The 25,861-nt window shown below is 38.1% G+C and overlaps 1 protein-coding gene across 3 annotated transcripts in view; it reads left to right on the top strand.

The window, feature by feature from the left end:
• The window catches only part of THSD4 (thrombospondin type 1 domain containing 4), a 314,820-nt gene that overhangs the window by 64,188 nt on the left and 224,771 nt on the right, over nt 1–25,861 (top strand). For all 3 annotated transcript variants that reach the window (XM_061347531.1, XM_061347529.1, XM_061347530.1), the window contains exons 4-5: nt 8,199–8,641; nt 20,029–20,458. In XM_061347531.1, the coding sequence (XP_061203515.1) occupies nt 8,199–8,641; nt 20,029–20,458 (873 nt within the window). The remainder of the gene's footprint in view (nt 1–8,198; nt 8,642–20,028; nt 20,459–25,861) is intronic.

The following is a 25,861-nucleotide window of genomic DNA, read 5'->3' as shown; positions in this document are numbered from 1 at the left end:
TTGTGTATATTTACTTTAAAAATGCTCTCTGCTGTCAGAAGTGCACAAAACCGGAAAACAGGGAGTATCTTTAAATCTTCATCCATCTGAGCTTATGGTGATGCTCTGTTTGTTGATCTTATCTCTGTAAATAGCACCAGTTTGGACAGTAATCTAAATACATGGTATATTTGTTAGTTACAAATAAAAACTCCTATGCAAAAGTTTTTTATGGTTTCTTGCTGAAGACAGGGGTCGTGGTATTGGTCAGTGGGTTCTTGGAGGGTTGGTGTGTTGTTTTTTTAATGATATAACTTACTTATTCCTCATTAATAGTACATAATTTCTAAATATCAGGTGTACTTATCCGTAAGGCCAAAATACTCACTGATGTTACAAAAAAAAAAAAAAAAAGAGGAAATATTGTATGAAACCAAATGATTGCCATTTGCATTTAAAATCATCGAAGCTTTCTTAAACTGATTAAACTGAAATCTTTCTTAATATCAAAACAACTGGCTTTCCATGTCCATCAGTGCTGGCCGTACGAACAGCCCTCCTGCTGCTCATCATGCAGTCAAGCTCTCTGTTCTCCCTTCCTATGCTTATTTTATTGAATAAATATTAATTCACTTTATCTGGTAAGTGTCATACTGTGATGAACAGAAGGTTAAGATACAAAACATAGCAGTGGTTCTCCCAGACGACCACTTAAGTCTGTATTCCCAGTTTTTTATAGGTCATTGCTGGACAGAGTTCTAACTAATCATGTTGCTGTGCTAAGAAAGTGAGCTGTAGTTATGCTTTGGATTTGGGTTTTTTTAGTAAAATTGGTAATGCACATAGTAATAAAGTTTGTCCAAATAGAATTTCTGATGTAAGTATTGCTTTATTTTATCATCTTGCTTCTGTTATTAGCACTGAGCTGCTTTGAATTTATGCCTATCTTTGTCACTCAGCTGTAGATTAGTATTGGTTTCAATGAAGGTACAGTATCTTAACGAACTGATTTTCAATGCATGAAAGAATTGTCAGGATTTATTTTTTGCAAGCATTTCACTGAGCCATTGAAATATTGTTCAAGAATTTTGAGCCTGTTTGGGCTTAGTGTTGTTTCTTTATAGTGGCTCTAAATTAAAGAAGAAATAAACTGGGTTTTATCTGCTGCTGTTAAATATACAAGGTCACTATGAACAGAACTCTGTATTAAAGTGAATGTGGCTGTACTCCCTACAAAATCTGGAGATGAATATGCTTTACAATGTGTGTGGTTGACACCCCCGCAGCCCGTGTTGAATTTGAATATGCTTGTTGAAGGGTCATCATGCACGTGTAAGTGGGAAGGTAGAGGAAGAGTGCACAAAGAGGGTGATAGCTTTTAAGAGTACTCTGTCAAGAATTTGGTTACTAAATCTGACTATGATATCATTTTTAGAATTTGTATAGGAATTTTGGTGCATAAATGTGACTCTACACCTTCATTTATATTGTAATAATGACAGTGAATGACAATGTTCCTTCAGTTCTATTGTTCTTTCACCGTATCACACCCTATAAAAGTCACTATTCTTTGAACTGAAAAGGAAACAGCTGCTTAATACATCTGAACATACTGTAACAGAATAAAATGTGAAGCATGAAGTCTATTATATCCTTGAAACACTGAAGGAGATTGGAGTTAGACAAAGTAGTTAATATCCAAACTTGGATTTTGGCCAGGACACCAGGCCTAATGCCTAATAGTCTAATGGTGCTAAGGAGTGTCATGGGATCTTCACCACAGCTAGTCACCACCTTGGTTTTATATATCCTGAGAAGTAGAAACATATAACGATGGAAAACTGTGTTCTTCCTTGCAGTCCAGGTAGGGTGAAGCTCTGCCTTAAGGTTACAGTGACTGAAATGTAGAACTTGTCAGGACTTGCTAATAGGCCTGCTGCAAGTTGCTATGGTTCTGTTTTGCTGGGCTGCGTGTGGTAAACAATTTTACTAGAGCAGCTTAGTCGCCATGAATATATCTGTGTGCAGCTGCTGTGTACATGGTCCTGGCAACAAGTGGGTGCAGGTGTCATGCTTTTTTTCTTTTACTGTAATGTTTTTCTTGTTTATAAGGTATCTGCTGTCTGTTGTATTTTTATACACTAATTCCATAAACACTACCAGCTGAAGTGCAGTCCATATTTCTCTTGCAGTTTTCAGTGGTCAGTATATCTGCATGCCTTCAGTGCAGTTGCTTGACTTTAACTGTGTAGATACCAATGCCATTGCATTCATTGAAACTTTGGTAAAAGCCTTTCTAGCTAATAATATTGCTATTTTAATTACAGTGATCTTTAGGAAACAGGAGAGATTATTTAGTCCACACCAAGACTTTTCCTTTAAAATTAGACTTTTAGTGCAACAGAATATTTAGAACAACAGCTGAAAGAATTTTCTTAGTATCTCTGCATTGTTACTAATTCCCTGTCCTTAATAATGTGCATTAAAATGGTTAAGAAATAAAACTCTTTTTTGTATGGGGAAAGGAGACAAGGTAAGGATTACATTATTTTATGAAAACATTTTTTTGAAAAATCAAGGCCAATGCTTTTGTTATTTCTAACCTGATTTGTCATGGACCTCTGAAATTTATTTTATTTTTTTAATTAAAACCCACTAACTTCAATAAGATCAGAGGAGGAGGAGCTTAAAGCTTGTTCTGTGTTTCTGTCAGAAAAAATGAAAGGATCTTTGTTCCAGTTGGATTCCAGAGCAGGTGAGCTTACAAGATCATAGATAAGCTTCTCATCTTCCTTCAGAGCAGTATTGCATGCTGATTCTGTCCCTGGCTTTGTATCAGAGTGATGGTAAAGATGAGAAGCTTTTTGGATTCACAGATGAGTTCTTCTGTTAGGGAATGTTGCTTTCTATTTTATGGCAGCTTGTCCTCTCTGTTTCCGGAGCCATGGGTGGATGACTAGCTGAGAGATCTTGAGAGGCGTTAAGTCAATTATTGAATAAATAAAGTCTATATTTCCACCGTATGCAGATCCCAAAGAAATTTTCTAAGTGTAGAAATATGATAGAGTGGCAACAGCTTTGTCACAGCTGAAGATAATTGACCTGGAAAAGGCCTAGGGTAGTACAAGGTAGGGGATTTGAGTCACAGGTGATAGTCAATGTTGGGGAAATAGTTTATTAAAATAAAGAAGCCTAATTTGTGATACAGTGAGGGCCTGATCCTTACCATCTTTATGCTACTGTAAATCGGAAGCAATCCCACTGTAGATAAGTAGGGAATGTATAGGACCTGACAGAAGTGAGGTCAGGAGTGACCCGTTTACTTGAAAGTACTTAATGGCCCTACAAAAGAATGAAAAGAAACCTCTTCCTTGAAACACTAGTCTCACACTGCACAATGGAGGTGGTCTTGGTGTGAAAAAAATTAGCCAAACTTGAAGGAAGCCTCAGGCTCTCTTGGTACAGAAACTGTTCTGAACTTTTTTCAGAGCTGTTTACTTTCTGGACTATTTAAATAATGTTAAAGTTTCTTCAGATGTGGTCAGAGTTGGTTGAAGGGGCAGTTAAACTTCCCAGTCATTGTAACTCCCTTCAGTGATTTGTGAATACAAAGGTCTTCTATTTCCAGGCTTTTTAGCCCTTTAATCTTCACAGGCACAGATGTTCAGACAGGGTTTTTATACAAAGAACGGAAACCCAAATCGTTTAAGCTGGTAATATTTACACTTACTGCGTACTGTAAAATTCAAATGGTTTACTACATCTCTGATTAAAGGCTTCCAAGATACACTGAAGGATTAAAATAGCTGAGCATACTAACCAGGCAGACATGTACACATTGTGTCATGATGTTTTGTTTGGCCTCTGCTCCATTTTTCTCCTAGCCTTGAGAGATCTGAGAAGTTATCTGAAAGTTTTTGGGGTTTTTTTTGTAGATTGTTTTTATCAAGCCACCAGTGTTCCATATGTTTCTTGTAAGAGGCATAAAAAATATGGTGGTTGCAAATTAACATCTATAAAATGGACTGTAAAGACTTTCTGCTGGGAAATTGTTGTCGCTGTATAGGTATGGTCTTTATTAGAAGTCAGCTGAGTTAATACTGGAAGAATATTCCTTTAAGATGCTTAGACTGGTGAAAGAATTAAAGTGGTTCCATAGATGTGTTTTACAACACTGGCAGGGAAATAGGATTATGTTACTCTTGAACAGGTTCTGAAGTTTAAGTTACAATTTCCTTTAGCCCATTCAAAATTTGGCATGTTGTGCCTGAACTGATGTGTAAAGGAAGAGGAGTGTCCCTGCGGCTGCCCTTCTGAACACCTACCCTCAGTTCAGTTTGCCACTCACTGTTAGAAAGGTGACAGATTGGAAGATATTTACTACGTAACAGCCATTATGAAGAAAAATTCTGATTTAAAGAATTTTTGATAGCAGTTTGATAGGAATGAGTGGAGATGTAGAAACTGCAAGCACTTGCACACTGAAAGCTTGTCTTTTCTTTACAATGTTTACTGTACCTAGTGAGATGTCTTATTTCCACTTGCAAACTTTGTCCTGCTATATAGCTGAAAAATGTACAGGAAAAAAGGGCTAGAATTATGGAGTGAAATTGAGGGGGAAGATAGATTGAATTTGTAGAGCAAAATATTTGGTTATTTGCTGTAGATAGAAATCTTTTTGGCAGTGCATTTATAATCAGAATGGATATTACTAGGTTACCTACAGAAGGAATCAATCATGAACTAAGGGAAAGTAGATTAAGTGGGTAAGTTGATCTCTCCCTTTTTGCAAGCTATGTGATTTTATTAATGAAATTACTTTCATGATTTAACTTGGCAAGGAAAACTCACTGTGCATTTCACTTGTTTGCCAGTGCAGGCGAAAACTCTTCCCTTAAGAAAGTGTGCTGTTTAATGGCTACATTTTAAAGGGAGAGGAGGAGGGGACCTAGCATCAGGAATCTCTGAATATGTGATTTTTCTGAGATGATCTGGAATACTTCAGCTGTTTTTTGTAGCTAGCTGTAATTTCTTGGATGTATCCTAGGGCTGTGGTCGAATCCGTTACTGGCTACAGAGTAACTGGGAAATCACAGGACATCAGGACGTGAGTGACCTGTGAGACCAGAAGTTCATCTCCTCTGCCCCGGGCATGGATAGGTTGTATCTTAGTTGTTCCTGGTAGGGATTCAAGATCGGCCTCTGTGATGCCAGGATCTCCTCAGGCAATCTGTTCCTGCGCTTTGTTTGCCTTTCCACTAAGTAGTTTTTCCTGCTAGCTAATTTGGATCACCTCTGATTAAATTTAAATCCACTGTTACTTGTATTTTGGGGAGAGACCTGGAGAACAATTTGCTGCAAAGAGAAAATGAACAGTTCTTGGATGTTTTTTTCGTGTAAACCATTTGCAAGACTCATGATTGCCCCCTATGTTTTCCATTCTTTAACCTAAGCAGCTTCAAATTAGTCTTTTTTAGTAGGCTACACAATCTAAACTGAGTAGGTTGTGCCATTAATCACGTCATCTTCTCAAAAGATTTGTCTGTATCCCCCGTCTTAAAGTAAGAAAACAGACCTTGATTGAAAATAAAAGTGCATAACCTGGTTTACTAATGAAAATTCCCATCTCAGAATGTTGTCATTTTATAACTAAGTAGTGGTTTGCACATCAGTATAAGGCATACTGTTACTTTTTACTTAGTTTTATTATTGTGTTCTTACTTGACTATCTAAATTAAACCTTTTTGTGCTATGCCTAGATTTGTTTTACTGTGGATATTAAGTGGTGTGAAATTTCTTTACATTGCCTTCAGTCATTTAAAGTACCATTTTACTGGAAACAGTTCTTGCTGCAGTGAAGTAAGTCTGGCAGTCAGAAAGTTCTCTCTGCAACAGGTCAACACTTGTCATTATTGTATCAGTTTCCATTTCTACGTAACGAAATATTTATTGTTAGTGGTGACTTGAGTTGCTTGTAGATGAACAGATTTTAGTTGTTGCCTGCATGAGTGTCTTTGGCTTTAAAAAAAATAAGTAAGAAATAGTTCAGACAGGTGAAACCTGACTTCTGATAATGAAGGACTATTCATTTGACAAGAATTTACTGCAGACCAGGGTCAGGCCAGAAGAGTGTCTCTGTGTGTCACCATTACCATTTTATATCTCTGCTAGAGATACATTTATGTGTAGTGTAAGTATGAACAGTGAATATTCATTGAAAAAAATCACAGACTGAAGAGCAGCTTGTTTAGTTGGTCAAACTGTAAACCAGTGGTGTTCTGTTACTGGATTTGAAAGCAAATGTAACAGCCAGAAACCAAGATGATGTGGCATGTTATTCATAATTTTGACATTATGTGGTATTAGGTTGTACAGACTAATGGATTTAAAAGGCTGATGCCAAATGGGGTACCCACATACCAGACACATCTGCTCCTGTTTTCAAATAACACTGGGGAAATGGGCAACCTAAGACACTAATGCAGATGCTTTTTATTATTCGGAAGTTATAATTAAATGTAGTTTTTTTTCTGTGATTGGTGATTGAAGTGTGAGAGCAACCTCAGAGTGGGGAAATGTTTTAGATTACATAGACCACAACTGATTACTACACAGCAGCACCACAGGCCCTGCTCTGGCTTGCATTTTCATACTGTAATGGTGTATTCAACTGTTTGCAAACCACATTCCACCAAAGCCTGCCACGTTTATAGCTAGCTGATCAGTAATGTATGCTTACTGGCATAGGTGGTTTGCAGTTCAGTTAGTGACTGTGCAGGTTATCTGTGACTAGAGGCAACGTATGTAGATGTTAATCTTTTGCTGTTATAACAATAATGTTTGAGGCATAATTATTAATGGAAGTTATGAGTTTAGGTTATCCTTTGAAGGGGGCAGAAGCGACATACAGTCAGACAAGGCTGTCCATGCAAAGCTCATTTTGAGGTAGCTACACACTCAAATAGGGCTGGAGAGGTGTTTCAAGCATTTGTTTGTGGACAGTGCCTTTTTTGTTTCCTAATTGAATTAATCTGTATGTATACTTGTTGGTACAAAGATTATTCGCAATATAAATCAACTGTTAAAGGATGCTCAGTTGAAAGAATGTTTGGCATGTTAATAATTGTGGAGATCAGACATTGGAAGCCTACTTTGAAAACTTGTGATTCAGCCAGTTGGACAAAGGAAGCAACAGAAAAACTATACATTTAATGGAAATGCATCTGATTTATGTGCAGCAAAGTTGAGTACTCTGCCTACCACGAAGACTGAGAAATCCTGACATACCTAGTTGCAGGAATGGGTAAAGCTTGCGGTTCAAGTCCCTAGGGAGATTGGGACGGGAGGTTGTAACTTCCGGCTGTGTTGATACCTTACCAACCACAAGGTCATGATACTTAAATATTTAGCATAGCTTGAGGGGTTAACTCTCCTTAGAGCAGCAGTCCCTGCCCTTTATAATCCTTCCTAGTTTCCTGCAAAAACCCCCTCTCCTTGGGGTTCTTTATTTTGGTTTCCCTGTGCTGCTGAATGGCGAGTATGGGCTATGTGGCGCTGAACACCCAAGACCAACAATTTCTCCTGTCTTTTACTGGATTTGATGGTGATTTCTGTGAATGTAGGGTTGGGCGGGTCATCTTGAATAGCTTTTTTCTGTGAAGCATTTATGTGGGTGGGGGAAAGTGGTAGTATAACTATAGCAGTATTTTTTGGCTGGTTGGAAATCAGCCTGTGCTCTTAATCTGTTGCTTTCCTAAAATGTTCCACATTAGGTGGGAGTTCCTGAAATATTATTGCAACCAGCAGCTGTCTCCATTGTTGAGGTATCAGAGTGGAAGAGAGCAGTCAGTGTCTGTTGACCCAAGTTCCTCACCAAATATTACTTAACTTCCTGACTTTGGTAATATTCTGAGTTTGCAATCTCCGCATTCTCAAACTTTGCATTACACAGTGTTTTCCATTGCTGAAAACTAAAGAAAATCTATTCCTATCCAGATAGTAAAAAAAATACCTTTGGTCTGAATGCTTGATGGCTGTAGGAGATCTCTTACACTGGCAGAATAGGCAGCCGTTTCATAGCGAATGAATAAGACAAGTTACTTTCTATGTTGTTCAGTTTCAATTCTGACTGCACAGTGAATGCCATAAGAAGGATATTAGTGTTCCCCTCATATTACAGTGTGGATTCTTGATCCTAAGTCAATCTGTTGTGTCTACAGGTTCCCCAGAGGATAGAAGAGCAAAGAGATGCATCTGAGGATAGCAGTGCAGGAATCCCAGGCATGTGGGGAAGTTGGGGCCCCTGGTCTGCCTGCTCTCGGAGCTGCAGTGGTGGTGTGATGGAGCAGACGCGACCCTGCCTCCCAGCCTATTACCGGGAAAGGGGCTACCGAAGGCCAGGGCGGCAGTACCCAGCCTCAGAGAGAACTCTTGCTCATCAGCATTCCCATCACCATGAGGACTCGCTGACTGCTTATCCTGGCCATGTCATTTCTGCCATCCGTACATCTGTGCCGCTTCACAGGAATGAAGAGCAGCTTTGGGCTGGCCTTCGGGCCTTTGCTTCTTCTGGAGGCCATAATAACAGCCACCTGAGCAGAGGAGCATTGAGAGGCAGCAGGCATTCTCAGACCCAGAGGCAGAACACCAAGCCAGAAAAGAGGTATGTGTCTATGCACCATTTTCTTGCTATGACTGATGTATTTTAAGAATGACATGTCAGATTAGAGTTGATATTTTTTAATACTTACAAAAGGCTGTTAAAGACTAAGACTGACTTTTACAATGTTTGCCATCTTCTTTGGAAGGCTGTCCTCCCTGCTGACTACTTATATGATAATACCCAAGGACAGGTATAATTATTCTATAATTGCACTAGGCATTTCCTTTTACATGATGATTTATTGAGATACTTTTCTGCTACACTTTCATTTGACATTTCTATCTTCACCATAATAATAAAAATCAGAACAAGTAACAGCTTTAGACTTGGATTCTTAACTTCAGTGGCCATTCTGATTTTAATTGAGTGAGAAAAGAAGTTTTACTTCCCTCCCACCCCCGTACCCCCACACCCAAGAATGGACACACAACTGTCCATTCGCTTTTCTTCTAGTCAAAACTCTAGTTCTGTTTTCTGTTTTTCATAGGCTTTCTGTTTATGGGCTTTTTGTTTTCTCTGTTCCTTTTTTTTGTTTTCTACCACATTTTTTAGCAAAATTTCCTGTTTGATTAATAAATGTGGTTGTTTAACGCACAGAATATTTTTAACACTGCATATGTTTATATCAATTTTATAGTATTAGCTGTTCAGTTATTAAGGCTGTGTGGGACTGTGCACTTACAATTAATTACAATTAATTCTCCAGTTTCTGGAAAACCACTTTTTTTCTCTTCTGTGATACCAATCTATCAGGTTTTTTTTCCATATATGTATGAAAGGAAAATAGATGTGTTTCCAGTTTGAAAACTGAGTAGAACGGGCATGTAGATCCCTTGGGAGGGAGTGTTCCTGAAACACCTCTATTCTGTCTGTCTTTTCTTAGAATATGTATACCAGCAGTTATCTGATTCTTTCCTTCTCAGCTCTGTTCTGCGAGATGCATGGAGAGGTGGTTTCTTTTTTCGGTTTACTTAAAAAACTCAAACCAAGCAAAAAAAAAAAAAAACAACAAAAAAACCAAAACCACCTCAACACCCCCTCCCCCAAATCCTCCTTCATATAATGTGTTTCTCTAAGATTCTTAGGTGAAGCCATCAACTGTAATTCCTTTTAAAAGACATCTTGCCGACCCAAACAAATAATGTTACCTTGAGGCAATATTCCAGCCTGACTGGAATAAGACAGTGGGACCCTCTGTTGCTGTAATAAATACATCCTCAGACCCAGGAAGAAATTCTTTTCATCAAAAGGATACTTGAAAATAGAAGTTGACCTGTTAGCCTCCTGTTTGTCTCAGTAAAGCATGTATTTCCAAAAGCAGGACCCAGCTGTTCAGATGTTGATCTTCCTGGGTGTTGGCCATTTCCTTTAATCACTGCTTTGTCTTTCTTTCAAACCCATGCAAATGCATAGCCTAGACCTGTGGAGTATTACTTCAGTATGGTACTGATGCTCTATAAAAAAAAACCAAGAATGCCAGAGGCAGGCTTTTGATAGCAGTGTTAACATGACTGCATCGAGACAAAAGTCTTAATATTTTCTTTTTTTCTGTTTTCCTGCTTGATCATTTACTATAATGCACTTCTGTTCTCAGCTGCACAGCGTAAAAGCTACAGGTTGTAATATGTAGCTGGGTTATTACTGAAACTGGAAGCCTGGCCTTGACTCATCAGCACAAAGTCATTCAAAGCCTGTTTGCTCCAGTCCCTTGGCACCCTCAGACTCCAAGGGGATCCCAGCTGGCCTAGCCTCTGCAGCAGACTTGCTGCCAGGCTGCTGGCACAGCTGGGCTTCCATCCCTGCAGGCTATTCCTTGCTGTTGTGGTGGCCTCTGCAGGCAGGCCCGGGGAGTCTGGAAGTCTTGAAGCAATCACTGCAGTTATGGCTGGAACATGAGAGGACAATGAACAGAAAATAATATTGACTGTGCGGAAGTGAAGCTATGTTATTCCTAATAAATGCCTTGACATATGAAATATTAAAATGATCATAATGTCTGTTGTGCTTCCACTTTCCTGTGTGATGGAGGCCTTTGCTTTTGGAATTTCTTCTGCTTTCCTAAGCATAATGTAAGCTTCTGTACCACAGTTGATTTTTCACCCCCACACACACTGTCCCTAGTCAAAAGACTGTGGATTCAGAGTTGTTTTTCTAATTTATTTGCATAATAAGCTATTTCCATCTTGCGTTAGGAGGGTCCCTGGTGGCTTTAGAGCCTGTTGTATTGCATAACTTTCAGATTCTTTGGTGGTGATTGTAAAAACAGAGTAAAAACAAAAAAAAAAAGTTATTTGAAAATTAAATTATTAGAATGTCAAATCTAATAGTTTTCCTTAATTTACAAAATCCAGAGTAAAAACTTTCTGGTCCTATCAGATATATGGAAAACGGATTTCAAAGTCTAAGTTACTCTAGAAACTATAGTGTAGAACAGCATTCGCTGTTCACTAAGTGGGTGATACTGGAAAGTGGTGTCAGACTGAAGAAAATCTGTATTTTCAGATTATGTGCAGTCAATGAAAACTCCTTTTGGGTATTCCTATCTCCTGTATTACTTCATATACAAGCTGTAATTTTAATAGACTTCCATAAAACAATAAAAAAGGAATGGATACTTATGACTGAGATAAGCTCACATTTGATAGCATGATAAGATGAAATTGGATGGCTTCCAAGTCAAATAGATTTCACAGCAATAGCGGTCCTTCAAAGTAGGCAAATATGTTGGCATCAGTCAGCAACAAGTGGAAAAGTTCTCTCTGCTTCCGGCACCTGACAAAGAACTGTTCACTTTATTTGTATATCATGAATTTTTACATACCTCATCAGTGATGAGGATATTCACATTATCAGGTTTTGAAAGTTAGTTCACATGTTTCAGTTAGGTTTTAGAAACCAATACTGCATATGAAGCTCAGGGAAAGAGATCCGAGGTACTCACAATTAGAAGCCTAATCTTTAAAGTTTTAAGTGCTCCCTTTTTGATCATAGTGCTGTAAGTGGAATTTTTGCATAATTGAAATGTGTTCGGAAATTCTAGCCAGCCATTGGAATGAGGATGGAAACACAAAGCTGTTGATTATCTGTGCTGTCTATTGACTAAGGAAGGGAGATCTTCTTGGCTTTGAAGAGTTGAGCTCCCATTAGCACAGCCTTGTTTTTAGTTTCACCTTGCTAAAATGTGTGGACCATACCCTAAAATAAGAGCAAACAGGACTGAGGAGAGTGAAAAAATATCGAAGCATTTAGACATCTTAGAGAGAGAATCATATGGAAAAGTAATAAGAGCATGCAAAAGAATAGCATGCTTTAAGAGAGAAAACACATCTCAAAAGGAAATATCATTAACGGACTAGGTTTTAGTACTGTTTAGCACTCTTGGCTTTCCAGTTCTCTGTTTTGGTGTTAGAGAAGACAAAACTGCAGCTTTAGATAGATGTACTGAGTGTTGTGATGCTTGCAACTGCTACCTTCACTTTCTATACAACTGGATTTTCATGGTGCATCAGCAAAACTCCTGTGTCCACCCCTGTAAGATGTGGACTTTACATGTGATTCTTAGGAGCAGAAAGAACAAATTACCTTTATCACCAGAATAGTGAAATAAGTAAAGCAAAGAGGTATGTTAATAAAGAAATATGTTAATAAGGAAAAGGCTTCCCTAAAGCTCTCTTTGTAGAGCTTTAGGGAAGTTGGAAGAGGAATGAGAGGAGAGGTTTGCACTGAGGAAATAATCCAAAAGTCGTCACCTTCTCACATGGCTATAGTTCTGTGGTCTCTATATTCTGTTGCCAGCAGCTGACGTGAAAGTCTGCTGTGCTGCTTTGTACCCTGTATAGGGTCAGTTTGCATTTCTAGGCATGTGAGCAATGGAAAGGAAGAGTGTATAGTTTAATATCAAAACAGAATTTCCTTTCTGAAAGTATTTCTTTTGCCCCCAGCTCACAGATGCTTTGACCAGGCAAATGTAGGTCACTCAGTTGGCAAGCCTACAATTAGCTTTTAAAGGGACAATTCTGTTGTTATTTGCTTAACCAATTTAAGCATCATTACTGCATATTCTGATATAATTTCTGTGACCTATTCTAGTCAGGTCCAGTTGATAGAAGTGGACAAATGTGTGATTGCTGGACCTTCAGGTTCAAGAGGTATTATTTTCTCATGTTCTGAGGCTTTATATTTGTGGGGTGGGCATTTGCTTAATATTTGGAATGAAACCCAGCTCAAGCACTTAGCTGCTCCTCCTTTCATTATTTCTTTAATAGAATGAAAATGTGATGCATTTCATTCCAAACCCCGTGTGGCTATAAAAGCTTACTGGGGGTTGGTGTGTGTGCAGGAGGAAGACACAGAGAGAAGGATTTAATTCTCTTCTGAGGGTAAATATTCCAGAAAAATCCAAGAGCAGCATTAGTAATCAAAGAATTCATTTTGGTAGCACTTGGAGGTTTAAAACCGTATGAGAAAGGTGTTCATTTTCCTTCGGAAAAAAAATCCAAACAGGTTCTATTAGCAATAAAGATCATGGGGAGGTATTTCCTGCAAAATGAATAGCTAGCTGGGGTGATTGTGGCTTCAGATTGACTTTGTGCTGCCCCACCTCTCACATGATTGTTAATTCCTCTGCTGTGTTCTAGGTCTCGCTTATTATTGCCTCATTAGTAAATTTTTTTTATTATTCTACTGTGAGCATACTTTGAAAGGTTTTACCAAAAATAAAATCTAGCACGCTACTGTAATTGCAAGCCAGCCCAGAAGCGGTCTTAATTTTGCTGCTGGACATTTCAACCCTTCCTGAAGAGGATTGACTGAAGGAGAGGAGGGGAAGTGAGAATGCTGCATCAGTCACACACTAGACAGTGCATTTTAGCAATGAGTTATTGCCTGGTCACTAAGGGGTAGAAACACAACAAAACTGCCATCATAGTTGTAATGCATTGGAGCAGATTTATGTGGTTACTTGAGCTGAATTTCTGCTGATTTACTTGCCAACTGCATGGTCACATTGTTCAGTTAAACCTTAAAGATGAAGCTAAGGGGAAAAACTTGCAGATGCCCGGGATCAGAGGTGTTATTAAACTCATAGGAAAAGAAGACTGCAGTATTTGGGTTCAAATTCTGGAATCCTATCTCAGTACTGAAAGTGGCATAAATGAGGTTAGCAGTTGCTGGGAGATCAGCAACAGTATAGTAAGTTATTGCACTGGGCGTATTGCGACTGTGCTAGACTGGGGTATTAGTGGTGATCTCTGAGAATGGAAAATTTCATTTAAGGTAGACCACATGTGTATCTCTTACATTAATCCAATTAATTAAATGTGATTCCAAGAGGCAGTTTACAAAGTGACTTTATTCGTTAATTCTGTTCTGTCAGAAAAAGCAAATTTGTTTGCCCCTAATAGTATAAACATAAGAGAATTACCCCTATGGTATAACCTGTTTTCCTACAGAAGGTGCACTTTTTAGGTATAGATGAAATTTTGAAGTAAAATATGCTCGCAGTAGTTTTACTGCTCATATGCATATATAATACATGATGAGGTTACCAGTTACCAGACATGTAAACCAGACTAACTAACGTTCCCTTGTTTTAGTTACCTTGACTATGGAAACCAGTAAAGTGAAGTGAATGCCTGCACTGATTTAGTTGTGATGACGTCCTGATGAGGTGTGAACAATATGCTATAATGCAGCAAAAGAAGTTTGTGAGGATGGCTCTGATTTTCAATGTGTGATACACTCTCAGAAGGGGGTGTTTAACTCTTGTGACCAAACATTTGAGAAAGATAACTGCTTGCTGCTTTATGGCTGTTTTCTTGGTCAGCGAGCAGACAGGCATGCATTTTTATAACATAAAACAGAGTCAAAGGGTTCCCTTCTTTCGTTCACGTTCAAGTGATTTTCTCCAGATTGATTTAGAGCTGGTGAAAAGTGAGTATGTGGAATTCAAAGCTTCACAGGGCTATGGTACAGTGCTGTGAGGTGATACATAGTGACTTTCGATGTGAATCAACCTGATTGTTGAGAGCTCTTTTGAGCAGATGGAAATATATTCCCAGAACCAGTAAATCATGCATTTTTGTTAAAAATTATTATTGTGAAAGAATCTGCTAAAATACAGTGAAGTATAAACTTCATAGCAGTTATGATCAGGATAAGTCAGTTTATTTTGTGACTTAAAAGAGAGTCAAAATGCATGGTGAACAGTCTTAAAGTAAACCTTGTTAACTGTGTGCGTAAGAATATATAAAACAGAAAAGAAAATTAAAAGCAATATGAGGGCTGGAATAAATGATTGAATAGGACAGTTATAGACCAGTTAGAGTTTTAAAAGTTATGAAGCAAGTGCCAGGGATTAAAAATATATATCTGAAATGATTTTAATGGTACTGTGGCAGGAGTAATAAAAATAATGAAATACATTAAAAATACATATACATGTACCTATCCTGGGAACTAGAAACTGGTTTTTGCATTTGAAGTGGAAGTTTTGTGTCTGCAAAGACTTCTTGGTCTCCCTAGATTTTTTTTCTTAATTACATTTTGTATATTGGAGTGATGTTTCAAAAACTTCATTGTTGTCAGGTATAGGTAAGAAGCCACTTTCAGTTCTTCTGAAACAAAATCAAGGCAACTCTAACTATGTTAAATACTTGAACTGTGTGTAAATGGGTAGTGTTCTTTAAAAGCTGTCAATTACAGTAATGTAATGCTGCTAAATATCTTGCTATGATAAAAATATTAGGTTAAATCTTGGTAGACTTATCCACAGAAATAGATTTAGTGAGGTTAGGATGCATGTAATTGATGTAGAGAAAGAGGATTTGGACTGCTAACTTAAGCATGTGTATGGTCCTGTTAAAACCATGATGGGTAGTAGGACTTAAATTTAAGCTGAAGAGCTTTGATAAGGATCTAAGGGGAATGAGCTCCTGTAGGACTAATTTTCTAGTGGGAATCAAAAAAATGTGCTTTTAGAGCGTTTCTTTTGATAGAAATGAATAACTGCAGTGCAAAAGCACAAATCAGTATAATTTAAAAGATACTTTGCAGTGGTGCTTAATTTGGAATATTGATTGGGAATACAGCTATAAATCATAATTGTACTCTTCTGTCTTTTCTCCCACTTTTGCACATAAAACCTGTGTTTCTGTTGATAGATCACTGCTAAAGTCAGCTTGAGTAGATGCTAGCTGTGTTGACAGGACAAAAATACAGCCAGCAACACTTCAGACATTAGATTATAGGTAACTGCTTAATTCCCAAGTGAGAAGATTAGGCAAGAACCTGAAGAATGCTTGGGTCCTGAGCACTTGGAGCAGCATCAGGCTATATGTGTGATTAGACCAGACTCACTGGTGAGATGAGTTTCCTTAGTGTATTAGAGAACCTCTCTGCTTATACCAGGACAGGATTCCTTAGATAAGCCTCTGAAGATTTTGAAAAAAGCTTTGAACTGAAACTCTCACAAAACTGACCGTGAGTGTGAAGTGTTGGGTTTGCATCTATCCAAATGTGCTGTGAGGACAGTCTGCTGTCTTTCATTACAGTGAATGTACAGGCTGTAGCTGGGCATAGAGGGAAGAAACAGTCTTCCTCTGCGTGTGGGATAATTTCTGCCAATAGACAAGAGAAAATTTTGAAAGTAATATCATGAAGCCTGCAATTCTGTTGGAGTTTTTCCTCCTCATCACTGGTGGAACTAGTGGCTGAAGGCTGTTACTTTGCCAGAACATTACATTACTCCTTGAGAAACAGTGTGAAAGGTTGTGAATTGAAAATGAAGGAAATTAGTGGTTTCCTTGGGTTTATTCTAAGAAAACATTCCAACAGTAGGAAAGCAAGTCTTCTGTGGTGTCATAAATGAGAGGTTTTGCATAAAATGTTCACATATAATGTTCAACCTTGCAGTTTTTTGTTTAAAAGAGAAGAAGCATTTTGATGGTAGGAGATGAGTGAAATGCTGCAAAGCTCATGTAAAATCCATTCTTCATTCTGTCTGACATCAGAAGAGAAAGAAAGCGAGTTATACTTCAGCTGGAAGTGAGCCAGGGAACCTCTGTTTAGAGAGGAGGAGAAGGGAAGTGATGGGAAGAGGGGAAAGATGAAAAAGATATGTTGGCTTTGTAAAGAGCAGTTAAGAGAACAGGTGGAGGCCCAGGAAATCTCTAATCTTACTTTTGTATTTTAAAGATGCTGCATATCCTTACTTCAAAGAGGATTTCTGTTCAGTATAAATAACTAGCCCACCAGCTCTGAAAGTACTTCATTCTTAGTAAACCTCAAGAACACTTGAGGTTCAAAGCATTGTTCTTAGGATAAACTCTATGAGGCGGTGATAATGCATTTGTTTGCCATCCAAGGCACATGTATGCTTAAAAAAAGCTGCTACAATAAAATTCCTTTCTGTCACTCAAAAGGTGCTGTGAGGGGCCAGTTCTCGCTATTCTCTGCTGACTTAGCCTCAGCATGAGAGAAATTGTTATTAGTTACACTGATAAGAATAAGAGCTAAAAGTAATTATTTTAAAATGTTTTCTACAAACCTTACATTAATAGCAAAAAACCTTCTTTTCAGACTTGTCTGGGCAAATGCATTTTTGAACTCCAAAATATACTTGGGTTGGATTACGCTTAAAGAGGCCCATCATTTTTGTTATCAAAGTGCTAAGCAGATTTGTCTCCACAGTCAGGGAGGTGTGTGTGTTTGAGAGTTATGCCCAAAGAAAGAGACAAAGAAGACCTTTGATGAGGCTTAATGCAACCATAGGCATGTCATTATAAGGGTGCTGGAAACTTAGGCTACCAGAAATAGTACCTCATTTCTTAGTGGGGACTCCAGAACATTTCCAAGTTAAAGATGTAGAAAAACAAGCCAAGCTGAGACAGGAGCTAACAGCAAAGGTGTTGTTACTCTTTTACTACTTAGTCACTGCTCTGTTGCAGTGGTCAACCAGTTTACAAGAAAAATGGCATCCCTCGAGTTTTTGTAATTCTTACAAATAATCTCGTGAGGTCCCAGCAGCTTTTGGTCACTTGCTGCCTTCAACTATCAGTCCTTTCAGATGTTAGTCATTCTGTGTTTAAGACCATTTAATTACCTTTTCCAGGCAGAATTGTCTTATTTCAGCTCACAATTTCTTGCATCTCCTTCCATTCTTTTCAGTTCTGATTCATGACCCTGAACTGCAGATTGACAGCCAGACATCAGTCTAGTTTTTTACTTTTTGTGTGATCTCTCCTAGTTTGCCAGGCAGCAGTTCTTCCAGTGGGGATGATGCATCCAGGTGCTCCTCTCTGGAAGAGTGTAGTGCTTGTTGCTGCAAAAAATCTGGCATTCAGGAGCCTGGAGCAGAGGCATATTCCTACCATTCCACTGATCTGCACAAGGTTTATTGCTCAGTTATTAGCAGCTTTTTCTCCTGCTGTTGAAAAATGCAAGCAACCTGTCTAAAATTCAAAGAGCTAGTTTCAGTAGACCTGCCACCCTCTGTCCACCCCTGCAATCACCACCACTTGCAATCTGTGCTCCCTGCAATGAAGCAGTAACTTTCTCAGCACTAGGAGTTGTTGCCAAGGTTTGTGTCTCAGGGACTTCAAATTTGGTACGGTCAGGTTGGGAAGAAATGAGCTGTCAGTACAAATCATCGGAGACTGAGCAAATAAGAATAAGGAGTTGTATCTGTTTTGCAAGATGAATCAAATGTGAATAGAAATCTCAAGAAAGATTTCTTTTGTGTTTGTTAGTTTTGGTCTTGCACAGAAAGTAAGAGTTATGCTAAAAATCAAAAATAGCGACAACATAGAGGGAATCAGTATGTTTACCCGTTAAAAAAAACCAACAAAACAAAAAACCCAGACTAAAACAAAAAACTCCAAACCAACTAACTAGCAGAAAAAAACCATAATCCCCTACACAACAAAAACTGTGCTCATTTAAATCAAGTTGGGTTTAGTCTCAACATTTCAAGTAATTCCTACTCATAATTTGTCTTTCATTCCTCTCCTGTCCATTTACAGGAAGCTTTTTTTCCTTCTGTAATGCTAAACCCCATTGTACTACTTTACTGTAACTACCAAAAGCCTACCTCAACAATGACCATCACAGTCACAGAGCAGATTAATGGGTATAAACAGCTCAAGAGTGCTGGTTGCTTATCTGCCAGGGTAAATCAACACTCTTGTTCACACATCCTTGAGCCAGGAAGATTGATTAAAAGTCCCACGTGGACATAAAGCTAGAATGTTAAGTAAATGACTTCCAAGGTTCCCATGTAACAAGAGTCTTGGGAGAATATAAGACTTAGGAAGAAAACAAACACATGAAAAAACAACCCCAAAAAAAAGTCTTTGATCTGGTGTCTGACATTTGTAAGACTTCAGTTTCTAGATAATAAATATGTCAATTTATAACCTCTGGTTTTCACTGCAGTTCAGGTGTATTTTATACATATTAAAACTATAAACAAATTTTATGGTCAGAAAGACAATTACTTATTCTAATAGTGTCTCTCTTCCTGAGCTGCAAAGGTTCAAAAAACAGCTGTATTCACACATTGCTCTGAACTGGAAGAAAACTTTTGCCTACTTATTCTTAAGATTGCAGGATTAGAGATCAAGGCCTGGTGCAATATTGCTGTGAGCGTGCAGAGAACAAAACTACTCTCCACAGAGTACCAGCTGATACAGGTTTAGTACAGCCTAAAAGAAAAGAGTATATCTACTGGCCAAATAAGAGAAAATAAACTGTGTACCATAATAAGAATATTTTCCTGCATTTGTCGTCTTTTCCAGAAGTATCTCAGTAATATTCTGGTGTTCCTTATACTTTTTCCTTAAATATTTATTGATATTTCTTAATAACAAGTGGAGCAGAATCACAGGAGGCATTATAAACAGATACAAAATGTTTAACAATCTTCACCATTCTGAATTCAGATTTTCTTCTGTCATTACTCAAATCCATAGTAGGGTTTTCCTGCTGTTATGTATCCCAAGTTCCTCAGAAACATGGTTATGAATTTTAGGAATATACAGCTTTGATTCTGTGAATTTCCATTATAAGGAGAGACCTAGGGGAACAACAACCACCTCCCTCCAAACTCCTACTTTATACCATACCTAGCCATTTGCCTTTGCTAGTTGCCACTGAGTGACTTCCCATGTGAATCCCAGGCAAAGGGGGCCCAGGATTTAGTTCAGTCAGTAGACTTCTTCATAGATTCCCAGAACACAAAGCAAGTGCACAGCTTGCACATGTTTTCTGTAAAAAAGATAGAAATTTCTGTTGCCTTGCAGTGAGTAACTGGCAAATTACCATTCATGTGAATAACTGCTCCTTCACTTACGAATTCAGTAACTGTTTTCTCTCTCTTTCTCTGTCTTTAGAAGCAGAAATAGAAATCCTATTGGTCCAGGAAAGTATGGATATGGAAAAGTGCCCTACATTTTACCTTTACAAACAGACACCGGTCAGCAGCCTCAGAAGCTTCGGAGACAGCGACAGTCATCTAGGAACCATGTATTTCATCAGAGTCCAAGTCTCATGAGCACTTACAGTCAGGGAGCTAGTCCTTCACTTCAACATGGGAATCTTTATCAAGAAGAACGTGGGCCTCAGGCTGGACATCAAGCGCTGGGACCGTCAGTTTATCAGTCATCTTCGTTTCCTGTATCTCAAAGCCTGTTTCACAGCAGTGACTCAAATCATCATGGGTCACCATCACACCAGGCAGTCCAGGGTCAGCCTCAGCCTCAAAGAGCTGCAGCAATTGTGTGCATTGGCACTTACAAGCAATATAAACTCTGCAATACCAATGTAAGTCTGGTTTTCCTATATTTAATTTGCTGGGCAGCTGTTGGTTTTCCCTAATATGCTAAATGTTGACATAGTCAAGAGGTAAAGCTGAACACTGTCCCTAATTAATGAATATTTTTTTTTTAACTTATTTTAGTGTCTTGGGGAATACTGAAAGTAGATGCATAATATTATAGCTACCTAATACCATAACTTCAAGGCTTTTAAGCAGTCGCTGTATCTACCAATACGTAAAATTCTAATTCGATAAAAGAAGAAGTTAATTCACAGACAATTTTAATATTTTTCCATGTAAGAAATGGAAAAATGGAGTTAGGGTAGGCCATGTTGAGAAGATTCCCTACTTCTGAATCCCATAAGATAAGGCTAACCTTTTGGGAGTGCTAGTCATGCTCTAAATACCACTTAGAGCCAGCACCTAGTAGCCTAGATCACGCCAGAATCTTTCCCTGGTGTTGTGTGTGTTCTGCAAGAGGTGCTACTTTTACCAGTATTCAAGCTTTATGTGCTTTGATTTTTGTCTTCCTAGTTTATTGGAGAGAAAATGTGTTCTGTGTTCATTTTTTAGTAAAACTTGCTCTGTTATTACTTCATTCAAAATGTTTGGCTGGGTGTAGCTCTGTGCTCTCAGGCAGTCTCCCATTCTGTGTGGGAGGTAGTGAGGTTTTGCAATTTTTATTCTGCTAAAAGTCTCAGTTTCTGGCAGTGTCACTTTAGTATTTCCTAAAGTATCTCTTCCTAATATTTGTATCTTACAGGGGTTACTAATCTAACTTAATGTTGCAAACTTGAAGAAGCTTGTATTTGGATATTAGAAGCAGGATGGTCGAGTGGTCTCAGTATGTTTAAACAGCAGGCCATATTTTTCTGAGTGGGTGCACATCTGATTCTTCTGCCTCTTGGGAATCCTGTTTTGTTTAGTGGAAGCCTGCACAGTGGAGATGTAGCAACAGAACATATGATCAGGATAAGAAAAACATGACCTAAACAAAGCAGAGTTCTTTTTTTGTCTCTCTGTGTAGCAGTTATTACATCTGCTTTATTTATGAATAAAGTCCATTGATTTGAAACTAGAGCAATTGATTGCAGAGCTCTAATGTCAGGAAACTTTTAGCGTATTTGTCTGAAATGGAAAACATGAAAGGGCTAATTTGAGCCTCTGAGAATAGTCTCTGGTACAAATCGCTCCTTTGAAAAATGCTGTTTTTTGAAGGAAATGGGAAATGAACTTAGTACATGGGCATTAATTTGGAAAGTTTTCTGTGCTGAATTTGCTCACTGCAGCACACAAATATCCCAGTCTTTACTTCATCCCCTACTACATCAAGGCAAGAAGTTGGACAGTATTCTGCTTAACTTCAGGAATGTAACAAGATCCTTTCCAGGAAAGATCTCTTTTCAGAGGAAAAGGGGTGAGAGGTGAGGAAGTTAGAAATGAGCTAGAAGAAAGACGTAATCCCAGGTGGCCAAGGTATGGAAAAGGAAGGGTTGTAAAGGAAATTTGTTGAAAATGACAAGTGGGCTGGAGAAAAGAGAACTCTTGAGCTTGTGAATTAGACAGTGGCAAGACGTGCAGGTCAGTATGATGAGTGGTTTGGCCATTGACAGATTTCTTTCGGTAGTAGGGGAACAGGAGTGAAAATAACTTCATGTCAGTTTTAGAAACTGTTGTTTAAACAGAAAAATTCTATAGATGAAGAGCAAAAATAAGTGAGCTTACTGTACTGTTGCTGCATCTTTGCCATTGTTGCATGTTTAAATGCAGGTAGAAAAAAATAATTTATATTACAGGTGACTTTTAATAACAGACTGAAATTGTAGATGTTGTAGCTTCTCCTAGGCATGGAGCTCTACACAGTGATATTTCTTTATTCAGTGGCATTTCTCTTTCCCTCTGAGAAGCTGTAATTACTATTCAAAGTTATTTTTCTCCATAGAATGCGTTAATTAATATAATTATAAAAAAGTTGGTAAGAACATTTTTAGTATAAAGGCCCAGACAAGAGCAAAACAAGGCCCATAGTGTTTCACTTGTTTGCTTGTTCTTCCTGATTAAATGCTTCTGTATCTGGGCTTTAATTTAATTTATCGGCAGTGACATGAGCCAGTGATCTTGTCAGCATGCAGAGAACAGTATCTTTTTCTTTCTTTTTCTTTTTTCTTTTTTAATACTTCCTGGTTCATACAAAAAATGCAAATCTCACTTATTGAGCAGAAAGTATTCTGTTAATGGTTGTGTTTGGCTACTCCCTCTACATTTTCTCCTTAGGGCAGTTAATTAATAACAAATTAAGTAATCTGCCTTGGTCCATTAGGTCATTTCCTCATTATTGTACATTTATTGGTTTTTCATTAATAGCTGAACTCATTTTACATGACTGACAGCTTGGTTCGTAAAAGTTTAACTTGTGGGGTTTAGTTAGGGAGAACTTCAAAGTGCTTGTGTTTGTTCAAGTGCTTTTGCAGGTCATTAAACCTCTTTTCTTATTGTACAAGTGGCTTCTCCTCTTCAGCACCTTGCATATAGGCTTTGTACGCATTCACCTCAGAATATACATCTGCCTGTCACTTCCTTCAACAGGGAATAGGGAGCAAACATCTGTCCTTTACACACAAACAGTACTGTCAGATCTAACTGAAACCATAAGCTATTTGCAGTACAATAAGATTCCTCAAATGTAGTCTGTGTTCCTCCAAGATGGTGGAGTGATGAGTAAATCTTCCTTACTTCCCTCTGCATTACAGGAGGGAGAATTATACAGGGGTGTGGGTGAAGTAGAACTTGAATGCAAACTTGTTTGAGTTGTTTGTTACCAGAACAAAGGAAGCAACTCGAATGGAACATTTGTTTACTGAGCACTTTTTGTTATTAACTGTCTCAAGCATTGCCAAGTCACTAGCTCTTTGTGAGAATATATTTATAAATTAACTTCAGGCTGTGAGTTGCTTGGGCTGTGTACACAGGGAATAGATAGAATCAGAAAACAGAAACTTCTACTTTCTTACCCTGACTCTTCAGCTATGCGTATTATTACTCTAGTAGTACAGCTATGGAAAATCCAGCTTTTGGTTCTGAATACAAGTTCTTAACTTGGATTTGTGTTCCTGTGTGTAGAGCACTTGCGAATGGCATCTTTGCATGGAATGCAAAGTATCTGAAAAGCAGTTTTGGAAATGGAAAGAGGTTTTACTGTTGAAGGGATGAAGTGAAGTAAGGCTCAGGGCCAATCCCCAGATCTACCATGATGGGGTAAATGGATATATTTAGTTTCCTAGAGAATACTAATGATACTAATGATACTAATTTTGACTGGTGTATATTAACACTTTCCCACTGAAAGACTTTTTTGGAAGCAGAACCCTAATTCAATAGAATTGAAGTGTTCTGCAGGAATATGTTGAGTCCATTAAAGACTGCTTTGCTTTTCTGTCACCTAAGCATATAGGTAGGCCTTGGCAGGCTCCCTTGGCACCTGGGATCTCAGCAGGTTTCACCAGCTTGCTGGCATTCTGACCAGGCATTTTGGAGAGTTTTCTACACTACAGAAAACGAAACATTTTCAACGTTTCAAGTTTTAACAAAGGTAGAAGTGGAAATGTTTAATTTTATGTGGAACAGAAACTGCAATTGCCAGACAGGTCTTTTCAGAAGTGATACAGGGCCTGTGAGGATGTGTTTATATACTGAGGTGAAGACACATAGAAGACCACGTGTTTTTAAGAGTGCTTTTTCTTTTCTTTTTTAAACTGAAAAGCTCTTTCTTATTCCCAAAGAGCTACTGTGTGGTTTATTTATTTTCATTTTGGTATTTGTATAGAGTAGGTGTTTGACAGAAGTGGTAAAGCAGGGTTATGATGACATAACTTTTCCTGAGGAAATTTAACTTTAACTTTGTGAGGAATTTTCCCTGCAAACACTGTGGGATTGTATGTACGTTTGGTAGCTTGTCATTCTGTGGGTGTATAGGAAACTTATTAAAAGCTTACGTTACTTTGGGTTGTGCTGTTCTTTCTTTGGCTGTTTTGGTATTTGAAGCAGAATTGTGTAAATATTAATTCAGAATGTGTTGTCGCTAATGGGGTCTTAACTCACCAGCCAGAGGCACAGAGATAGTGCTTGTAAAATATCCTGTGTAGTTCTATCAGTTGCCCCTTGTATAAAAAAGAACCACATAGAGGTGTCTTTGAGTAAGCTCTTGGACCACAGTTTTCTCTGCTGCATCTCTGCACCATGGCTTTATGACATCCTCTTCAACAACTGAGAAGACTGTGTTAGAAAATGTTTTGCATTATGATGTTCCTATTAGAACTTAATTATGGGAAACTGGCTGCCTTAAATGATTAGGAAAAATATGTTGGAATAACTTTAGAAGCTGTCTCAAATAGTTTATTCCACAAGTGTGCCAGTAACAGAACACTAAGTTAGCTGTTTTACATTATTTATTACTTAGGTTAATTACTTACTAACCTCGTAAATGTTCAGTAATGCCAGAATCACACAATTCAGAAAAAAGTGATGTCCAGAGGCTTATGGTTTTTAACTGAAAAGTCAATTGCTTTGTTCAATAAATCTAAGTTACTTTAATTTAGCATCTAGGAGTTCAAGAGTCATGATTTAATGCCCTGTTATGCCAGGAACTATAGAAACAGACTAAAAGGATAAGTGCAGGTGAAAATTTTGTAATGTATACATGGCTACAGTCATAACCTATATTCTTCAGATCAGGAGAAATGACCCGTGGGATCTGTAACAGAAATGATGAGATTTTTGTCTTTCTCCAAAGACAACTTATTAAGGTATAAATAAAACATAGTGGAGCTTTGGATAAACACCTGAAGGCAATAAACCAGAAATATTCCACAGGAAGATAAAGTTTGAGAGTGTGTATCAGTAATAAAAATCTACAAAAAGTGCAAGGGCATTATCCGAAAGACACAGGAAGAAACTTTAATATTCAGTTTACACATAGAAGAATTAAATTCTTTAAGGCAAGAAGTGCCAACCTCACCATAGTGAGTCAGTGAACTATCTTAACTCTTCCTTGGGTCATGCAGAACAAACTGTTTTATAATTGAGGCATTTTGGGACATGCTTGTAGTTTGAGTTCTGATCTTTAATGAATGACACCAACCCTTTCACCCACTGAAATGTGATGAAAGAAGTGGGATTCACACCATCAATTTGGAAAATCTGTAGTGAAGGCCCATGCTGACTGCAATTATTATGTTTACTCCGTAGAGAACAGTAGTGTTTTTGAAGCAGTGCCGTACATAACTTCACTGTAAATACAAGATATCTCAAGCCATTATAAATATAACTCAGGACAATGGACCATGGTTAGTGTCATATAAAAAAATCGCTCCTCTTGTAAAAATGTCTGAATAACATTGTAATGTTCAACC

Source organism: Neopsephotus bourkii, unplaced genomic scaffold (genome assembly GCF_033783945.1).
Source record: "Neopsephotus bourkii isolate Nb327-2 ecotype Australia unplaced genomic scaffold, CSIRO-AGI_Nbou_v1 NB_318, whole genome shotgun sequence".
Taxonomy (NCBI): domain Eukaryota; kingdom Metazoa; phylum Chordata; class Aves; order Psittaciformes; family Psittacidae; genus Neopsephotus; species Neopsephotus bourkii.
The sequence above is the reverse complement of the archived record's forward strand: the minus strand, read 5'-3'. Positions and strand labels throughout refer to the sequence as shown.